At 44.8% G+C, this 21,002-nt stretch overlaps 1 protein-coding gene across 3 annotated transcripts in view; it reads left to right on the top strand.

The window, feature by feature from the left end:
* Nucleotides 1-545: 545 nt before the first annotated feature.
* Nucleotides 546-21,002, top strand: part of LOC147025123 (protein arginine N-methyltransferase 1) — a 40,304-nt gene continuing 19,847 nt past the window's right edge. The window contains exons 1-2 of one of the 3 annotated variants that reach the window (XM_085885769.1): nucleotides 549-764; nucleotides 6,095-6,217. In XM_085885769.1, coding sequence (XP_085741895.1) covers nucleotides 747-764; nucleotides 6,095-6,217 — 141 coding nt within the window. In that variant the 5' untranslated portion in view covers nucleotides 549-746. Of the gene's footprint in view, nucleotides 765-6,094; nucleotides 6,218-12,138; nucleotides 12,163-21,002 lie in introns of those variants that run through there. The other 2 variants (XM_085885770.1, XM_085885771.1) reach the window with 2 other exon arrangements.

Raw genomic sequence — 21,002 nt, 5'->3', positions numbered from 1 at the left:
TTGGACCAGACCTAAACCTCCCACCACCCCCACCAAGTTTCGTCGAAATCCGTCGAGGAGTTTTTCCGTAATACTGTTCACAAACAAACAAACAGAAAGGGGTGAAAAACAGTAACCTCCGATCTTCGATGGCGGAGGTTAATAATAGTCATATGGCAATAATAATAGTGAACATATAATCCCCGTGTTGGGCCCAAGCACCACATGAGCACAGTGAAAGGCAAGCTCATGCTGAAGCGGGACAGCAGGCGGGTGCACAACAATGCTGTGAAGAACAATGAAAATTTGGTCCATCGGACCAACGGGCCCACTTGTTCTTATTAAAGTCTTGGATTTGTCTCGATCGGATTCGAACCACCGACCTCCGAGATTCAGAAAGGGCCCGAGAACCATTACGCCACTGAATGTTACCCACAGTATTTGTTTTTGTTGTTTTCATTTGAAGATGTACACGATGTGAAACGTTATTCCTTGACTCGCTGGTTTTGTACATTTCCGGCCCTTGATCGCTGTGTGAGTTTCACCCTTGATCGGTGAGAACGGCGACATCTTGGTCTGAGGTGTATCATGGTGTTTAGTGTAGGAGGGATGTTATTCCGCCGTTCTCTTTCTTCCGGCCGAATGTGTTGATTGTTTTATACATTTGGGATTCCTTATGCTGGACAAGTCGGATTATTGTCAAATCGATTCTTCGAGTCTCAAGTCAATTTGTCGTTCTATGAGGGTTCGGCTGCCGTGGATGCAGCATGGCGGAAGGTGTAGAGGTGAGCGACTCGCAACACTGCGATTTATCACAAACAATTACCGTGTTCATCGTTCCTTTGCATGAACCATTCATTTACCCAATTTGCCCTGCACAGGGGTATTTGATGGTTTATTGTCTGTCCTCCCGTGCACGTGTCTCCGAGCACACCAGCCCGTCCCTCTTCACCCTTCCCCTAAAACACCAGCCCATCCCCCTCCCCCCTTCCCAGAACACACCAGCCCATCCCCTTCCTCCCTTCCCCTAACACACCAGCCCGTCCCCTTCCTCCCTTTCCCGAACACACCAGCCCGTCCCCCTCCACCCTTCCCTAACACACCAGCCCGTCCCCCTCCCCCTTCCCAGAACACACCAGCCCGTCCCCTTCCTCCCTTTCCCGAACACACCAGCCCGTCCCCTTCCTCCCTTTCCCGAACACACCAGCCCGTCCCCCTCCACCCTTCCCCTAACACACCAGCCCGTCCCCCTCCACCCTTCCCCTAACACACCAGCCCGTCCCCTCCACCCTTCCCCTAACACACCAGCCCGTCCCCCTCCACCCTTCCCCTAACACACCAGCCCGTCCCCCTCCACCCTTCCCCTAACACACCAGCCCGTCCCCTTCCTCCCTTTCCCGAACACACCAGCCCGTCCCCTTCCTCCCTTTCCCGAACACACCAGCCCGTCCCCTCCACCCTTCCCCTAACACACCAGCCCGTCCCCCTCCACCCTTCCCTAACACACCAGCCCGTCCCCCTCCACCCTTCCCCTAACACACCAGCCCGTCCCCCTCCACCCTTCCCCTAACACACCAGCCCGTCCCCTCCACCCTTCCCCTAACACACCAGCCCGTCCCCCTCCACCCTTCCCCTAACACACCAGCCCGTCCCCCTCCAGCCCGTCCCCCTCCACCCTTCCCCTAACACACCAGCCCGTCCCCCTCCACCCTTCCCCGAACACACCAGCCCATCCCCCTCCACCCTTCCCCTAACACACCAGCCCGTCCCCCCTCCAGCCCGTCCCCCTCCACCCTTCCCCTAACACTCCAGCCCGTCCCCCTCCACCCTTCCCCTAAAACACCAGCCCGTCCCCCTCCACCCTTCCCAGAACACACCAGCCCGTCCCCTTCCTCCCTTTCCCGAACACACCAGCCCGTCCCCCTCCACCCTTCCCCTAACACACCAGCCCGTCCCCCTCCACCCTTCCCCTAACACACCAGTCCGTCCCCCTCCACCCTTCCCAGAACACACCAGTCCGTCCCCCTCCACCCTTCCCTGAACACACCAGCCCATCCCCCTCCCCCTTCCCAGAACACACCAGCCCATCCCCTTCCTCCCTTCCCCTAACACACCAGCCCGTCCCCTTCCTCCCTTTCCCGAACACACCAGCCCGTCCCCCTCCACCCTTCCCCTAACACACCAGCCCGTCCCCCTCCACCCTTCCCCTAACACACCAGTCCGTCCCCCTCCACCCTTCCCCTAACACACCAGCCCGTCCCCCTCCCCCTTCCCAGAACACACCAGCCCGTCCCCTTCCTCCCTTTCCCGAACACACCAGCCCGTCCCCTTCCTCCCTTTCCCGAACACACCAGCCCGTCCCCCTCCACCCTTCCCCTAACACACCAGCCCGTCCCCCTCCACCCTTCCCCTAACACACCAGCCCGTCCCCCTCCACCCTTCCCCTAACACACCAGCCCGTCCCCCTCCACCCTTCCCCTAACACACCAGCCCGTCCCCCTCCAGCCCGTCCCCCTCCACCCTTCCCCGAACACACCAGCCCATCCCCCTCCTCCCTTTCCCGAACACACCAGCCCGTCCCCTCCACCCTTCCCCTAACACACCAGCCCGTCCCCCTCCACCCTTCCCCTAACACACCAGCCCGTCCCCCTCCACCCTTCCCCTAACACACCAGCCCGTCCCCCTCCACCCTTCCCCTAACACACCAGCCCGTCCCCCTCCACCCTTCCCCTAACACACCAGCCCGTCCCCCTCCACCCTTCCCCTAACACACCAGCCCGTCCCCCTCCAGCCCGTCCCCCTCCACCCTTCCCCTAACACACCAGCCCGTCCCCCTCCACCCTTCCCCGAACACACCAGCCCACCCCCTCCACCCTTCCCCTAACACACCAGCCCGTCCCCCTCCAGCCCGTCCCCCTCCACCCTTCCCCTAACACTCCAGCCCGTCCCCCTCCACCCTTCCCCGAACACACCAGCCCGTCCCCCTCCACCCTTCCCCTAACACTCCAGCCCGTCCCCCTCCAGCCCGTCCCCCTCCACCCTTCCCCGAACACACCAACCCGTCCCCTTCCACCCATCCTCGGGCACACCAGCCCGTCCCCTTCCACCCATCCTCGGGCGCACCCGCCCGTCCCCATCCATAAGTGCCCACCCGTCCCCCTCACGGCCATTTCCCCCCCCCTCCCTTCACCCATCAGACCTACATTTTGAATTATGACAACCATTACTATTCATAACTATAACTTCTGTACGATTTGATTTGCTCATCCTGATTTTCCTGGGTTATCTCATGCCTGACTGTTTTGGCTTATTTATCGTGAGCATAATAATGTTTCCTTTCTGTCTTTCTCAACTTGACATCTTGTTGATCAAGGAGCCCCTGAAGCTTTCATGTTTGAGAGCATCGAATATGCAGTTCTTCATACCTTTGTTCACCGAGCGACTTGATGCTGCTTTTATTTCTTGTTTTAACAACCATTCACAAATTTGTATTCAAGTTTGTCGTCCTTTGTGGAAAGAGGACATGCCATTACTTGTCTCTTTTGAATATATAAGAGTCCTTCACAGACATCTTTTTTTTTCTGGTTTACTCTAATGTTCTCACGTGTACGAGTACTTTCTTGTCCTTGGAATTCTTCACCACTCCATTCGGTTTGGTCATCTTTTGCAGCCATCCTCCTGCGCTGTTTGTAACAGCATCTCTGTGCGGTTTTTGATCATGATAACCAAATTTGCCCAAGCTCATGGTGCACAAATTTCATCCAAACGATCAAAAGGACAGCCAATTGTGAAGGTGAACCGAGTCGCATGACCCACAAGAGTTGCGTTCCCAAGGAAATCCCACAACATTGAATATGTAAAGGAAGATGACGTGAATAAGCAATGGTATCTGTTCAGGTCGCCAATCCTTCCTCATCGTGGGATCAAAGGCCTGGAACTTCCCACGAAGTAATATTACGGGCAAACCCTTCTCAGCGACTGCAGCGGTTTGAGGAGAAAACTCCCATCACCATCTTCTCGAGGAAACTTTGGATGGACAAGGAATCCTTACATTTTAAGTTGCATTGCCCTGATCCTATAATTGTATGAATAATTTAAACTTTTTTGTTTGTCCAACCACACACTCTCTGGTCGCATTTATATCCAGAAAGCCTTGAAACGAAAGCGGTACGAGGAATGTCTCAATACCTCTTGATTTCTCGATTTTTCTCCCCTGCTGGATGCCGTGGAAACCAAGGCTTTCAAGATCATTGGAATCACTCGTGATGAATCTCAGTCCACGGGCCATCGCCGACGAGTCGGTGGTCTCTGTCTTCTATCCACCTCCTTTCTGGTCTTGCACCCTGTGCCCTCTCTGTGCTTTGTTCTCCCACCCCCCTCCCCCCCAGGTATCTGCAGCACGCACATGATTCACCAGCAGTCCCCTCCGAGTGAAACTGCTTTAATCCAGAACCACTGCTCACCTCCACTCGTTTATTTCTTTTCTTTTTCTTTTTCCATCCATGGAACCAATTTCCAGACTCTCTTCAATCTCATTCTTCCCTCCAGGTCTTCAAGACAGCTGTTCACCACCATCTCAAGTCATCCTCCATCCAAAACCATTATCTTATCTTCATCTGTTAAACCACCTCCACCCCTCCCAAAAATTTGCTTCTGCGTACATCTTAACCTCCCCTTGCGTTCTCCCCTACCCTTCATCGTCACCTGCATCACTTGTTTGTCCGTCTCCACCTGTTTTTTTCGCTCCGTCCTGCTGTTGGCGTTTCTCCCGTTCTCCTGCTGGTCCTTTTGTTGCGTTGTGTCCTGATCCCTTCTGTGCTCTTGCGGTTCCATGAGCCTTGACTATGTTGTACACAAAAAAAAAGAGAGGATTCTGCAGCTTGATTTACGATGTGAGAAAGATGTGGTTGTAATCAGACAATCAAAAATAAAAAAACGAGATTATTGTGGAAAGGAAATCTTGGAAGTTAGGTTGAATGTCGGACATTGCGGACAGATTTATCGTAGTTGAACACAGCTGGGAACATTTTTGTTTTTGACCATTCGCCTCTTGATGTCTTTCCAATTATTTTAAATGCCATAATCACGTCACAATATAAAAAAAAAAGCATTTATACTTTAAGAATGGTGTTTGAATATTTTGTGGACAGGCAGGAGAGCCTAAACGCCTAGAGGTAGGTATCCGCACTTGTTTGTGATCCGTCCCGCCTGGGTTCAAATGTCGACCCAGCTATAGACTCTCACCCTGATCTTTCACAAGCCGGGTGAAGCATCAATTTGAGCCGCTTCGAGTCAAACTAGAAAGCATCTGGAAATGCAAAGCCTGTCCACGTCCGCTTCGTATTCAGACTACTTCTTCTGTATGCTAAACTTGACAAATACAGCGAAATAAGAACACAAAAAAATTGACGATTTTAGGCGACGTTGACCTTTTGACCTCAAAAGCAATCTGCTTCAGTGACCCAAAATGCAAACCCTGTTCAAATTTCAAGTCGATCGGATGAAAATTGACGATTTTATGCGACCTTGACCTTTGACCTTTTGATCTAAAAAAAAAAAAACAGATCTGCTTATAGCTTTGATGAGTGAACCAATTCAGTGACCAAACATGCAAATTCTTAAAATTTCACGTCTATCGGACGAAAATTGACTCTTTTGTCATGCTTTGACCTTTTGACCAAATTATTAATTTCTCTTCTCCATATTCTCATAATAAAGCTTTTTTTTGAAAATTTAATGACAAAAGCTCAAATGGTAAAAGAAAAAGTTATGACTGACACACACACACACGCACACACGCACGCACTCGCAAAACCCCGTTTCCTGCTACGCGAGGGATGGGCTAATATATTATTGTACCTAGGTTGTCCACATGTCACACGTGAGTGAATTCAGACTGTTCTCAGCTATGAAGGGAAACCATGTAATGGTGATGAATTGAAAAAATTTTGATCACAGTTCGAGTTAATGAAAAATTGTACTTGTTCAGAATGTTTTGGAACAAAATATCATGGAGATTCCTGAACCCAGGCGAGACGGATCATCAGGGATCTTCTTGAGAATCCTAGTGTGCATCGTTCCACAACTCATCTGGTTTAAAATTCCCTTTTTCAAGGTATCGTCGTCTCAGACTCTCAGCCTCCTGAACCAAGAGAAGATGGAAAACTCCGTCACAACCAGTGACATGACGTCGAAAGATTATTATTTTGATTCCTACGCTCACTTTGGAATCCACGAGGTAAGTTTGTAACAGCATGAGAGACATTGCTTTTTGCCTCCGCCACCAAAGGCAGACGGAGTTTATGTATATTCACCCCTCTTTGTTTGTCCATCTGTGTTTTTGTGAGCAGGATATCATATCTCAAAAGGTTACGTCCGGATTCAGACGAAACTTGGTGGACAGGTTGGTTGTGTGACAAGGATGAATTGATTCGATTTTTGTGACGATCTGGATCTGGCTACTCGAGTTTTTTGTGAAGTAATTCTTCACCATTGAGAGGGGAGGCCAAAAACGATATATAGCACTTTATCTCAAAAAGTTGTCGGTGGATTATGCCAGAATTTATTGGATGAGTTTGTTAGGTGACAAGAACAAGCTGATTAAACCTTGGATCGGGTCTGGATGCAGATCTGGCCTATTCGTCCAGGCAAAATAAGGTATGATCGGGAACAAATTGCAACATAATTTTTTTTTAGCACAATGCATTTCTATGAACACCATACTAAAAGTCCTAAGAAATCCCTGTTGCGGCAATACGTCTAATTTGCATAAATCCAATATGGTGGCCAATTATCAATATTGTGCCATATCTTTGCTCACAGATGACATATTTGGGTGATTTCAACTTCTCGAATGGGTATTTTGTATACAAGGATGCATTTAGAATACTTTTAAACTTCCCTGGAACAAAATCTCATTTGCATAAATCCAATATGGCCACCAAAGATCAATATTTTGCCACATCTTTGCTCTTGGATGATATATTTCAGCCATTTCAACTTTTAGTATATATATTTTGCATACAAGAATGCATTTAGAGTATTTAACAATTTTCTTGGATGTATTTTGATGCACATCTCATTTGCATAAATCCAATATGGCTGCCAAATATCAATATTTTGCCATATATTTACTCTCAGACAACAGGTTTGAGCGGTTTATATTTCTAGAATATTTGAGGGGATTAAAGGCTAAATTTGGGATAGTTTAATATTTTGATTGGATGGGTTTAAATAAAATGATGGATGAATTTAATAAGATCCAATATGGCCACCAAATATCGATATTTTGTGATCAAATATATGACACTCACTTATTTGGCTAGTGTTTCATTGCAGGCATATTAATACCCTACTGAAGATGCCCATCAAGGTCATCATTATAGTCATCAGTGAAATCTGGGAGCTGTGAGTTGGCACAAATTGTCCCACGGCATTCTCCACAAACAGCACTGCAATGCAAACTATACTTTCTGCATGTGCACCTCTTTGTATTACAGTCTGTTTTAAAGTTACAGCAGATGACATCCAGTAGTTTTGATGGGGCTGCAAGCTGGTCAGTTCGGTTTTTTTTTTAAGTTTTGGTCGTATTCATAACGCGTTAGTTGTACGCATAACATATTAGTAATGGGCACAGAACGTTTCGTTGTCTTATAGATAACTTATACCAACGAATGCTTAGCCTGTTGTCGGTGTTCACAACCTATGCCCAACGATAGTCTAACTTAGGCATAGCGCGCTGCACGTATTGCCGACGAACTCGTGGCGAAGCCTGTTAAAAACCTGCCGCACGCCGATTTAAATCATAACCGTCTGAAAATTGAAAGTGTCAACCACGCAGTCACACCTTGACGATTTAGCCAGCGTATGCCGACCTATGAAAAATTTGCCGAACCAAGCTGGCACACGTCGAATACGTTATGGGTAAGTTGTGTATACGTTAAGAGCACGCTGAAAAACGATGAAGTACGCTGTCATATTTCGTGGTACGTCTCGTACGTCGTGAAATTTCAAGCATGCTGAAAATTTTACGACTCACTCGTCGTTTGGCTCACACGTTCCGCTACGCTGGGAATAAGTTGTGGGCACGATCTACGATCGTTGACACACGTCGACACAAGTTCCTTGAAAGTTACTCATAAGTCGAAATACGTCGAGATAATGTTTAGCATACCCGAAACTTATTTTCTCCGTCAAGGCACATTTTCTTTTTTCTCCTTGGCTCCGTAAAGGCACGTGACAAAAAAGTTGTTGTTGTTGTTGTTGTTGTTGTTGTGTTGTGTTTTTTTTTTTTTTTTTGTCACGAATTTTAAAATATATTCGGACATTTGCTTTTAAGCTTCGACGTCGACGTGACAATATCCTCAAACAGAAAATATTCACAGAGGAGGAACTAAGAATAAGACATGAGCAAACTGAAGAGGCAATCGGATGTGATGTAACGGCACGTGACGAAATATCGGAAGTTATTGTTGTTTTTTTTTTTTTAACGCTGCCAATACGCCATTATACGGTAGCTGTAAATTAGAAACACGTTCAGTAAGTTCTGTGGTCGTCCGGAAGACGTCAATATGCGTTAGAGGTACGTTACACATAGGTTCAAAGCATGTTACTCATTGGTTAGAAATACGTTTTGGGTACGCTAAGCATTACTTCGACATGTTTCGACTTATGAGTAACTTACAAGTAACTTGCCTCGACATGTGTCAACGATCGCATAACGTGCCTACAACTTATGGCCAGCGTAGCGGAACGTGTGAGTCATACACTGGCATACGTCATAAAATTTCAAGCATGCTAAAATTTTAGGACAACCGCAAAGTACAACGATGAAAGCCAGCGTACTACGACGTATGGCAGTGTTTTTCAGCATGCTCTTAACGTATGCAAAACTTACCCATAACGTATTCGACGTGTGCCAGCGTTTTAGACAAATTTTTCATAAGTCGGCAAACGCTGGCTAAATCGTCAAGGTGTGACAGCGCCTTTAAACTGCTTTATGCACCATATCCTGGTCTTTTTGCTGATTGTCTGGGCTCTGGGGCCAGGAACAAGTCATGTGCATCCAGTTCAGCATGATGCAGTAGGAGGATGAGCAAGTCCATGTCATCCCCCATCAGGACAGTGTCTTTGATTCTAGCAGATGCAACAGCTGTTTGGACAACGAGCACATCAGCATTATGCTTTGCATGATCTATATTGCACCCAGCCCACTCTAGTTTGTCACGAAGATAAACAATAAATCGCTGTTTATTTGTCACATTTTTCAAGAATTCCTCCTTCTTGGACTGTATAACCATTCCACCAGTGAGGTTTACTGTCATGCCTGAACAAGCCCCTGTCCTCATGTGCGTGGCATCTTTTGTTGTTGGACCGTCTTGGTATCCATCAAAGATAATGGTAGCAGCCCCATATTTATGTGTAACATATGTGACATAAAGCTGACTGACACTCTCATATGTGGAACCTCTTGGCCATGGAAGACGATGAAGTAGCGCACCACCATCGAGAATATACTGGACATTTCCAATTGGTTCTCATTGCTCCCCTTGCATGGTCTTCCAGAGAACATCGGCAAGGACAGCCTTATTGGCCTGCAGGGGAAGGAAGGAAGATTCAAACAATGCTGGGGGATAACTACACAGTTCATATTTGAAGAGTGACTGTTGATCTTCACAGCGCTCCTCAATGGTTACCAGTCTCTGAAAGATCAACTGTGGATCTACCTTCATAGATTCTCCTTTGATCTTGACAGTTGATCTTGAATTAAGTGTCACTGCTCGATCACATTTCCGGAAGGTGAACTCTTCTACAGATTTCCCAACCATGGATGCAAGAATCTTTTCTCCAACTGTTCTTGATCTTTCAACGTTGACTCCTTCCTGGGCTATCATGCCATTTGCAATGTTATACAGGGACGGATCCCGTGCGAATGGATCTCTCCACCTGAAATAGCTGATAAGATCAAGGGTGTCATTTACATCTCAAGCTTGTCTAGCTTTTGACAGGTCTTTGTGCTGGTCACTGGTTTCAAATGAGATGCCACTGAGCTTCTGCATGGCCTCGTTGATATTTGCACATGCTGGCATGGAAAGGACCCACATCAAACGCTGAGTTTCTGTCATTCCTTTTTCTCTTGTCAGGCCTCCATGCGTCTTTATACTTCTCATCAGCACTTGCTCAATTGTGAGATCCGTGGATAGTCCTGCCCAGTACCTATCACTGTGCCTCACCACATGGTATCCTTTCTCAAATTGCTGATGGACATCTGGATGACTTTCTGGCAGATTAAGCATCATTTGCAGGTATACATATGCAGACTTTGCACATAGCGTGTGTCCTAGATGCATCCAATGAAATTTTTAAGCATTACAAATGCATCCTTGGATCCAAAGATCTCATAGAAATTTAAATCACTAAAATACATCATCTGAGAGCAAAGATTTGGCAAGATATTGATATTTGGTGGCCATATTGGATTTATGCAAATGAGATTTTGTTCCAGGGAAGTTTAAAAGTATGCTAAATGCATCCTTGTATACAAAATACCCATTCTAGAAGTTGAAATAACTCAAATATGTCATCTGTGAGCAAAGATATGGCACAATATTGATAATTGTATCCACATTGGATTTATGCAAATTAGACGTATTTCCGCAACAGGGATTTCTTAGGACTTTTAGTGTGGTGTTCTGGGGACCTCATAGAAATGCATTGCGCTAAAAAAAAATTCTGTTGCAATTTGTTCCTGATCAAGTGAAAAAATGGGCTAGATTGCTTGGACTATATCAGTGGGAAACAAATCGTAAACTGTTCAGCCTGGCGGGGGGTATGCACTCTACTGAGTGTCTTTCTTGACATTAGGACATTAAGTCTTAATGTCTTCATGACATTAAGTCTTAAGCTTAACCAAACATTAAGAAAAACATGATTTGCCACAATGTTAGAATCAAAAATTAACTCTTTACAATTTACACACATGAACTAGATTACCGAGAAATATCTTGAACAGATCCTTAACTCAGCAAATGCACAGAACAGTTCACCAAAATGTCAGCCCAACCGATCTCTGAAATCTGAAACAATGGCAGCAGACATCGTATGTGAGCATGTCGAGATGTCCCCAGCACGTCGAGATGTCCCAAGCACGTCGAGATGTCTCAAGCACGTTGAGAAGTAGAGGCAGTTGTTACTCAAAGACCAACGCAGGAGCAGAAGTAGACATTATATAGCTTCTCTGTTGTGCAGTGATACTAAAAAAAAACTGTACAAAGCGTACCAGTTTGGATTCATGACTCTCGCTTCTCTATGGGCAATCCCAGTGTGATTAATGGCCCAATAGGAGGTTTCCATCCTTGCATAATTAGCGAGAGCCCAATAAATGATACTCCGGACAGCTGAGTCGGTTCCACTCAGGCTGGAGTTCCGATGAGTCTCCGAGAAATGCTTTGTTTCGAATGACCACGGACGGAACAGTGAAAACGTCACACTGGCTTCACCAATGTTTCCTCTCCTTGATCAGCTCCTTCTGTCTCTCCATGTCATGTCAGCACCACACGACGATCGCTTCTTTCTTGCTCTCTTCATCTGCCGATGTCCTCTCACTCTCGGTCTGGTTCACGCATTTTATAGCTGCGTGCCTTGTCTCTCAAGGGCCAATCACACGGCTGTTCATGGCTTCCAAGGCCTCGACCTGTCTGGGCCAGCCTCTACTTACCTGAGCAAATCTTTCCTCAGCCAAGCAGCTGTACCATCATCGAACAACGAAGACTAATTCTGACCCTTGGTGAGTTGCTAGTTCTGTGACGTTTTGCAATGATTATCAAGTTGGTAACAGTTCTCTACCTGTTATGTAACTAGCGTTACAAACACTAAACCATTTGATTAAAAAAAAAAAAACAAGCATAATTTGAATGTACGTTTTCAGTCCCCCCAAAAAACATTAATTTCATCATCAACCATTCTGACTGGCAGGATAGGCTGATGGTATACATGCTCATCTCAGCCGTCCAACCTGGGCTTGAATCTCAACTCAGCTATAAACTGTCATCCTTGTGTTTCACACGCAGGGTGAAGCATCAATGTGTGTGTCGCCCCACGGATGGAGGTTAAACTTCGTGTCCTGTCTGCTAGCATTAATTGGTGGACGTTAAAGATCCCTCGGTGTCTTTCGATGAAGAGTAGGTGAGTTATCGCCGGCATTCTGAACAAATTACAAATCCTGCTTTGACCTACAGAGGGCACTGCAGCAGTGGCAAAGCTGCACTCCCTGAAATGATGGCGACCAACAGCCATGTGCGACAAACGAAAGAATGGAATCTCGACCATTCCACTCGATCAAAGAAAAACGTCACAACTGCTGAGTGGTCATAATCCACTGTGTGTGCATCATCTGATAGGTGTTAAGTACTTTGCCAAAGGGAATGGGCCGGAGGTGGGGGGGGGGAAGGGACTGTAGAGAGCATCACATGACTGTATTATGCACATGGTGAGATCTCATGTCATATCGCAGAATAACTCAGATTAGTGTTTATTTTTTGTAAAGATTGTATTATTACCATGCTTAAAAAAAACGGGGGGGGGGGAGGATATTGTAATCGGCTCCCTTTCTGTCTGTCTGTCTCTCTGTCCATCATGCTATTTCCTCCTAAACAGTTGCGCATAAATTCATCGAACTTGGTTGTTATAATCACCACATGGCACAAAGGTGCATGAACAGTATATTTTTTTGCCCCCCCCCTTCCCCGGGACCCTATGGCGGGGTCAAAAGTTCGAATCCTAAATAATGCAATTACGGGCACATTTTTTTAACTTTTCTTTTTTTTTCAAATGAAACTTTGTATGTGCAGTCAGAATTGGGGGACACATGAAATATGTCCCGATTTCCTGTTCATGCCCCCAGGGGGTGGGGACTTTGCGTCACAGGGGTCAAAACGGGAATTTTTTTTTTGATATTGGGTCAATCGTGGTGGAACTTTTGCCATCTTTCAACCTTGCTTTAGGTGGGAAATGTGGGGGATTTGCGATGGCACGCTATCAACTTCATTCTAGTAAGGGAGTTTTTCATGTTTTGTTTTTTTTGGGTTTTTTTTTGACAAAGTGACATAATAATACAAGAAAAATTTTCTCCCAATGCACACAAGTACATTTGCACGACTGCATCTCTCAAAAAATCTCTACAACACTACAACAAAGGGACAGTAATGATTAAAATGACGAGGTCTCACCATCGGCATATTGCAGTCACCTGATGCCGACTCTCCCTCTTGGGAAAGTACTTGATGCCTGGCATCTGATGCTTGCATAGTCTCCTCAGTGGTTTAGACATTGAACCTGGGCCTGACCTATTGGTCAGGTAGACTATTTGCTGTTGCGTTCAGATATTCCCAACTACATCCTTTTTTTTTTGCATACATATGGGTTTTTATGTTCCCAGAGAGATGAGGGGAATCGGAGCAAAGATTTTGCAATCCTTGCAAACATATAAGTGGCCCCTAATTCTACAGCTCATTTTACATTGCATGGAATTGTTTATATTGCTCCCAGATGATTACTTAGGAGATGAGTTCAAACTGTTGCTGATCCACTGCACATCTTTCGTAAGGCTTCGGTTGTTTCCCATTATTCATTTGTGGCTCAATGCATGTGGAATTTGAGCACAAACTGCTCTCTGTTGACTTTTTCACTTCCTGGTGACTATGCTTGTCCACATTGAGCTTGTGTTGAACAGGTAGTCAAATTAAACTTGTTTCATACCCTTGTATGCATATTAGGCTGCACAGTTTAGACCTGGACTTGTCACAATTTTGATCGAAATTTAAGGATGCTCATATTTGGATTTGTGAAGCTTTTGAGCTGTGTTACCTTCTCATAGCAGCACTTTGGTCTTCATCCAAAGTATCCTGAGAACATAAAGACGACAACCATGAAGTGTACATTAGTAGATTTGACCGGGGGGAGCATAGGGTTAACATTCCCTGAAGGTCGTTCATGAGACAGCTGTGTTTCTTCCGGACAATCCTATAATGGCATGGTAAATTTATTTGGGCCGAGCTTGGTTCCCAGGAACTAAGAATCCAGAACTTTACTCTTGCTATTTTTTTTAATCTGGATTTGAAGCCACCTCAGTGATTTACAGTCTTGTGTCCTCACCATTGTAATTGAGGGAGAATTGTTTTGGAGTGCTGAGACCAATGTATTGTAAATGGGAGAGGTTAAACCTTAGCAATATATATATATATATATATATATATATATATATATATATATATATATATATATATATATATATATATATATATATATATACATATATACAGTGCTCCCTCACCTATCGCGGTTGATGCATTCCAGACCCACCCACGATAGGTGAAAATCCGCGAAGTAGAAACCACATATTTATTTAATTATTTAAATATATTTAAACATATTGTTGCGGATTCGCGCCCGCCGGCGTGCGAGCGGCCACGTAACTCGAATCGCGGCACGTCGCCCACCGGACGGACAATCCCGTCGTGACCCTCTCGGACTAACGCCGGGAACTAGTCACGGGTGGGCCTTTCGGCCTCACCACGATCGTGCCAATCGGCCCCCCGCGTGGGATAGGGTTGTTCGCCAAATTCGACCTACCTAAGTACCCACACGGAGGGTAGACCGGGCGATCGCACCTCGCCGCAGGTCGACTTCGGACACGGGCCACTTTAAGCGACCCGTTCCGTACTATCGGGATAACCGAGCGGTGTTATCGTCAACCTCGACGGTTCCGATTAATTATCGGGCGTATTTAGCCCACGACCAACCCTTTACGTGAAGTAAGATGGAGATTCAATTAGAGAAAAGACGAAGCGAAACGGGAGAAACAGTTCAACATAAAGCACATTTATTCCGCGGCAAACGGAAAGCACACATATACAATTATGCACCAAAAGCAAATGTAAAAGTAACACGACAATTCTGCACAAAAAGCAAATGCAACAAAAGAGACACAATGCAGATCTACTACCGACTACGCGAGCACACGGCAACACTTACACAGTTTTACTTCACAGACGGCGCCGACAACACATATACTCCAAAGCAAAAGAAAAAGGGGCCACCCTCAACTACAGGGGGGCAGACGGGCCTGGGGCCGAGACCGCGTCGAGCCTACCCGTCTGGTGATGAGCCGCAAAATGGCGGCGGCGCCCCGACTCCGCGGGCCTCGCTGGCACTGCCTGGAATGGGGTGGGAACGGGGCCCCCTTCTCACACTATCTCAGCGCGGGGGGAAACAGGGAGGGGTTGGTGATGCTCGGGGGAAAGAGGATATCTGGATGGCTTGGGTCCCGCGACGAGCGACTCCACTGCGACCTCGATCGCGTTACCGGCCTCCCCTCTCCGCAGCTCCCCGACTCTGACACGAGCGCCGACCTCCACAAAGCTTCTTGGCTTCTCCAGCCTCTCCGGACCCCGACAGACACTCTCTCGACTGATTTCGCCGCCGCCACAACTCTCCAACTCTTTCCTCTTCTCAACTCTCAACTCTTCCCAACTGCCTTCGCCGCCGCCACAACTCTCCAACTCTCTCACTCTCCACTCTTCTCAACTCCGTCCAACTGCCCTGATTCGCTCCGCGCTCGGCGCTTTATAGTGCGACAGGAGAAATCATATGCAGATTTTTGGATCAGGAACGGCTCGGGGGCGGAGCCACGCTCCCCATTGGACAGAGGAAAAGTGGGCGTGAATCATTCTTGATCCGCGAATCTGCATATAGCGATTATACTCTGACGCGCCTGGAGGCGGGGCCAAATCGCCCCACGCTCGCTGATAGTACGGAACAGAAGTGGGCGTGAATCATTCTTGATCCGATTTCTCGGAAAGGCTGGTGTTTTTGCACCCGCTGCTCGGTGCGCGCCCTGTACGAGTCCAGGATCGGTGCCCACAAGCGGCGCGGGAATGGCGGTGATGCGATGGTTGCGAGAGCGAGATGTGACGGTAAAGGTCGTGGCTGTTGGCGTTGTTGTTGTTGTGAAGCGGCGTTGCGGTTGGTGGTTGTTGTGTGAAAGCGGTTGTGGAGAAGGTGGATGTTGTGAAGGCGGTTCTGGAGAAGGTGGCTGTGGTTGTCGAGATGCGGTTGGTGGTGGTTGTGGTGGTAGTAATGGCGGTTGGTCCAAAATAAAGATAGTAAAAGAAAAACGGCTATCTAAAAGGGTCGCAGTCCAAATGAATGACATTTATTCCCTCTAAACAACGGGTTTGGGCTAACTACACATATACTTACAGAGATATCTCACCTATGGGACCTGAATGGTGGTTTGCGAATTTCATCAACCACAACAATATTTTAAACCATTATACAGCATCCACACACTCTTATTAACCTTCCCCACACACATTTAATCAGTTATTTAAAAATAAAAATTAAAAAATTTTCATCGGAAATGCGACTTCATGGGGCTGCAAAGCCTAAAACCAAAAATAATTTTAAAAATACTATATTTTACTATACAATATAAAAAAAACGTATTATGGGTACTGATGAAAATATGACGATGATGATGATAGCTGTGCAGTACTGATGACGATGAAGATGACGTTGATGAGATGAATGTGGTACTGCACAGCCAAGAAGAGCATTAAATCTCTTCTACTGGAGGCGACTTCCACTCTTCTACTTCGACTTGAAAACCCGTGATGTAGTGAAGCCGCAAAAAGTGAATCATGATATAGCGAGGGAGCACTATATATACAGTATATATGTGTGTGTATATATATATATATATATATATATATATATATATATATATATATATATATATATATATATATATATATATATATATATATATATATATATTACCAAAACTCTCATCTTGTATGTATGTATGTTCCCAAAATACAGCCAAAACGGTACGTGATAGCGCAAAAATTTTAGGGCCACCTTACTCACCATTGTCCTGCCGTGTGCAGTATCAAGTTGCACTCAAATCGGGCAACAAAAAAAATTATTAAACAAGCTCAAATGAGCTAAGATCCTCGTCCTCTTCATGATGACGTCATCAAAACGAATATGACATCATTGTGATGTATCAGGTTTGCAATAAATTATCTGTGCTAATGCCCGGCTTGATTCCCGTAAACAAAATTCAAACAGCTTGCCTAGTTTCGGAGATAATGGTATTGGCGATTTCCATTTGCGGCGATATTATGACGTCAACTTTTTTTTCTAGGAAGAATTTCCAAAATCGGAGATGGTTACTGCCTGCGCTTGGGCTTTCTGCATATACATGGCAAGTTTCACGAAGATCCGATGAAAACTCTGGGTTGTGAAACAAAAAATGTCAAAAAATAGGAATGACGTTATAAAAATTGATATGATGTCAGAGTGATGAATCATATGTGCGGTAATTCATCTCTGCTAATGCCCTGTTCGATTCCCGCAAACAGAATTCAAAAACCTGGTCTAGTTTCGGAGATAATTTTTTAGGTGATTTCCATTAGCGGAAATATTTTGACGTCATAACTTTTTTTTTCTCGGAGGAATTTTCAAAATCGGAGATGGTTCTTGTCTGCACAGGGTATTTTTACATATATATGCCAAGTTTCAGGAAGTTTCGATGAAAATTGTAGGCTGTGAAACAAAAAAGTCCACAAGAAGAAGATGAAGAACAACAACGTGAGTAAGACTTGGAGATCCTCCACGAGGATCTAAAAATAAATTCCAGATTCAGTCAAGTACTCTTCGGGAGAATTTGATCAATGCAAACAACCTCAGCGGTTCGTTCGCTGGAGCTATCTTTTTTTTTTCTTTCTTGAAATGATGTTTTTTCATCAAAAATTCACCACTTTCACCACTGTCAAAACGGGAACCCAACGGGTTCATGGGTCGTCTCGTGCCTGATAAAGTCAGAGGTTTCTGATATTGAAGGGTAAAATATGTTTTTTTTGGAAAGGTTTAAAAAACAAACAAAAAAAAAAACAAGGGGATGCTTCAAATTTTAGGATTGTTTTTGGACTGTCCTCGATCAATAGCGCCAAATCTGGAGAGCGAATGATCTAATTTTGGCTTATCAAAGAGTTCCTGATCATTGCATTGATTTGTATGTGAACATCAGAGTGCTGGCTGCATTGTCTGGTCATTCTGGATGAGTTGCACACAAAAGTGGTTTGCATATACAGTCATGCGCCGCATAACGACGTTTCGGGCAACGACGGTGATTGCATATACGACGGATCTGCCAGCTCCATCATAATGGAAATCGGCTTTCAAACTGAACCAATGTTTCCACGTTTACCTTCTCGCAAGTAAATTACCTTTGAATTAAAGAATTCCGCGAATAAGTAGTTGTTGTTACAGTCAAAATTAAAACACAAATTTATTTTTAGTGAAGCTTTTTATGTTGTTAAAACAATCGCTCTGTTCCGAAAATATATATCACAATTGACAGGTGCTCGTTTCTTCATTTATAAATTATAACATCGATGCAATGATTACGTATTTATAAAATCCAAACGCTATTTATTCACCTTTCTATAATTAATCGATGCGAGAGGAGATTGTAAGCTGCTGCTAACAACACCGATGGCCGTCATGAACAGCACAAAGGTAAAACTAACGTGTCTTCCATCTCTCTTGGATGTGTGTTACAATTGCCGACAGTATTTAGTACAGTAACATGCTGTACAGGTTTGTATCCGAGGAGCAATATGCTACACTATATCGCCTAGGTGTCTAGGTTTGTGTAAGTGCGATGTTCGAAAACGAAAAAAAAAAAAAATATATGATGTTCGCACAACGACTATGTCGGTTAACGACGCATTTCTCAGAACGTAACCCCATCGTTAAGTGGCGCATGATTGTGTATATATATATATATATAGTACACATGTACTTAGAGTACACATGTACTTAGAGATATCTCACCGACGGGCCCTAAATGGTGGTTTGCGAATTTCCACAGCTCTAACAATATATATAAATATATATATATATATATATATATATATATATATATATATATATATATATATATATATAATATATATATATATATATATATATATATATAATATATATAATGTAATGTCATTTTATTTGTGTTTGTGTGAAACACCAATCACTCCCAAACTTCTGGGCCAATTGCCACCAAATTGGACGTTCTGTTGAACATAAACTACTTGTTTTTTTTTCATGATTATTAATAATAATGATATCATGAAATTGAATTCAAAATTATATTGTGGCAGTTTGTGGGTGTGGCCTCGACATCACTTGTTCCCGACCCCTCCAAACATGACATCACGTCATGCGTTATTATATCCTGTCAAACCCTAACCCTCGTTGCCCCAAACTTCCTGTAAGTTATTGTAATTCCCTTTATATAATTTATGCATCATAATTCGCTATTTCTGTGCATCACTACCCCAACCCCAACCTACCACAATTAATATGAAGGAATGTTTTAACGAGTGGGTAGAGAAAATACACGTACTGTACTGTGTTCAAGTGAAACTGTATAACATGGTTATTGACATTTACATATGTCCATAGCGCAAACGACTCGAGGTTATTTTGCATAAATTATATTAAGGGAGTTGTATTGAGAATAACTAAGCTCACCGAAAATTTGGGTAATCAACATATGTTCATTTGGAGTTATGTTATTTTCAAAAGTTTCCTTTACGTATTGAGCAATCGTATGGTCAGTCTCATTCGGTGTTCTCCGGATCTCAATTAATTTTGACTCCAATTGAAATACTGAATTATTTCTGGAAACATTTTCACTGAACCATGATTGATTCCATCTGTAGAAACTTCACAGTAAACGGTGCCATTTTCTTCATACACTTTCAGAGGAGCGTCAACAGAATACATGCAAGTCGAAAGTTAAAGGGGAACCAAAACGCTCAGACCATCTTGACGCTAATATATCTATTGCTACCCCACAAAATAGATATTATGTGCCTTTCTCCGATTTCCAAATTATAAAGTGGGGAAATTTGTGATTAAAAGTCGATGGTCTTGTTGTTCTTATTCTTATTCTCTTATTCTTATGCTCCTCCTCCTCCTCCTCCTCCTCCTCCTCCTCCTCCTCCTCCTCCTCCTCCTCCTTCTCCTCCTCCTCCGATGTTGACCACCATATCTGTGCTTTCTCCGGTTACATCGCGGTACGATTGAACTCAAACGGCAAATAATTTTCGAATTTCCACGAATATGCTGAGTCGATGCATCCCTGGTGGCTGCAGTAAACAAACCGAGATGGTTTCATACTACAACAATGGCTGAAAGACCCGAACAATGGAAAATGGCCGAAAGACCCAAAGTTTGCTAGAAATTGTATGAGATTTGTCCGAAATACCTAAGTGTGGATCGGGCCTACAAAATACTCGCTTTTGTGCTCAGAACATTTTACAGAGCACTGTTATGAAACAACATAGATGGCTAGATCTTGTGGTTATCCGCCACGATTGAGAGAGGATGCCACCCACATGATTAAGCGGAAGAAACAGCCGTCGCTCGAAACAGTAAGACCATCTCACACCCCCCTCCACAACCATCCCTCAACTCCCTCTATCATCACCCCACAATCCCCTATCAACCATCACCACCACAATACCCACCACCACCACACACTCCCTTCCCCATCCACTGTGCCGGGACATCGACATCTCATGCTCACCGACAATACGGTGGGGCATGGCACGGACACAGGAAAAAAAATGGCATCCATGGAAAGTATGAAACAGGACGATCCCAGAACATGCAAGACACCTGGTCAGCCTGCGATGGTGGGATAAGGCATTCATGGCCCATTTTGTCCTCGGTGTCCGAGTGTGCCTGGGCGGTCTTGGCTGTCGGGTGATGCCGGACATTTCTGCTCGAGTAATATTTATAAATCAATTTATGGATTAATACAAAATCCCTCCCTTATAAACTGTCCATTGAACGGAAAAACAAAACCTACTGATCTGTGGTGAACATTCGACCAGTGTTTTCATCTTCACAAACACCATCTTCATCTGAATCGCTCGTAAAAGGCTCAGAAT

Source organism: Eptatretus burgeri, chromosome 6, assembly GCF_056783735.1.
Source record: "Eptatretus burgeri isolate ZD-2024b chromosome 6, Ebu_testis_v1, whole genome shotgun sequence".
In the NCBI taxonomy this organism is placed as follows: domain Eukaryota; kingdom Metazoa; phylum Chordata; class Myxini; order Myxiniformes; family Myxinidae; genus Eptatretus; species Eptatretus burgeri.
Note: the sequence above shows the minus strand (reverse complement) of the source record. Positions and strands in the feature narration are given on the sequence as shown.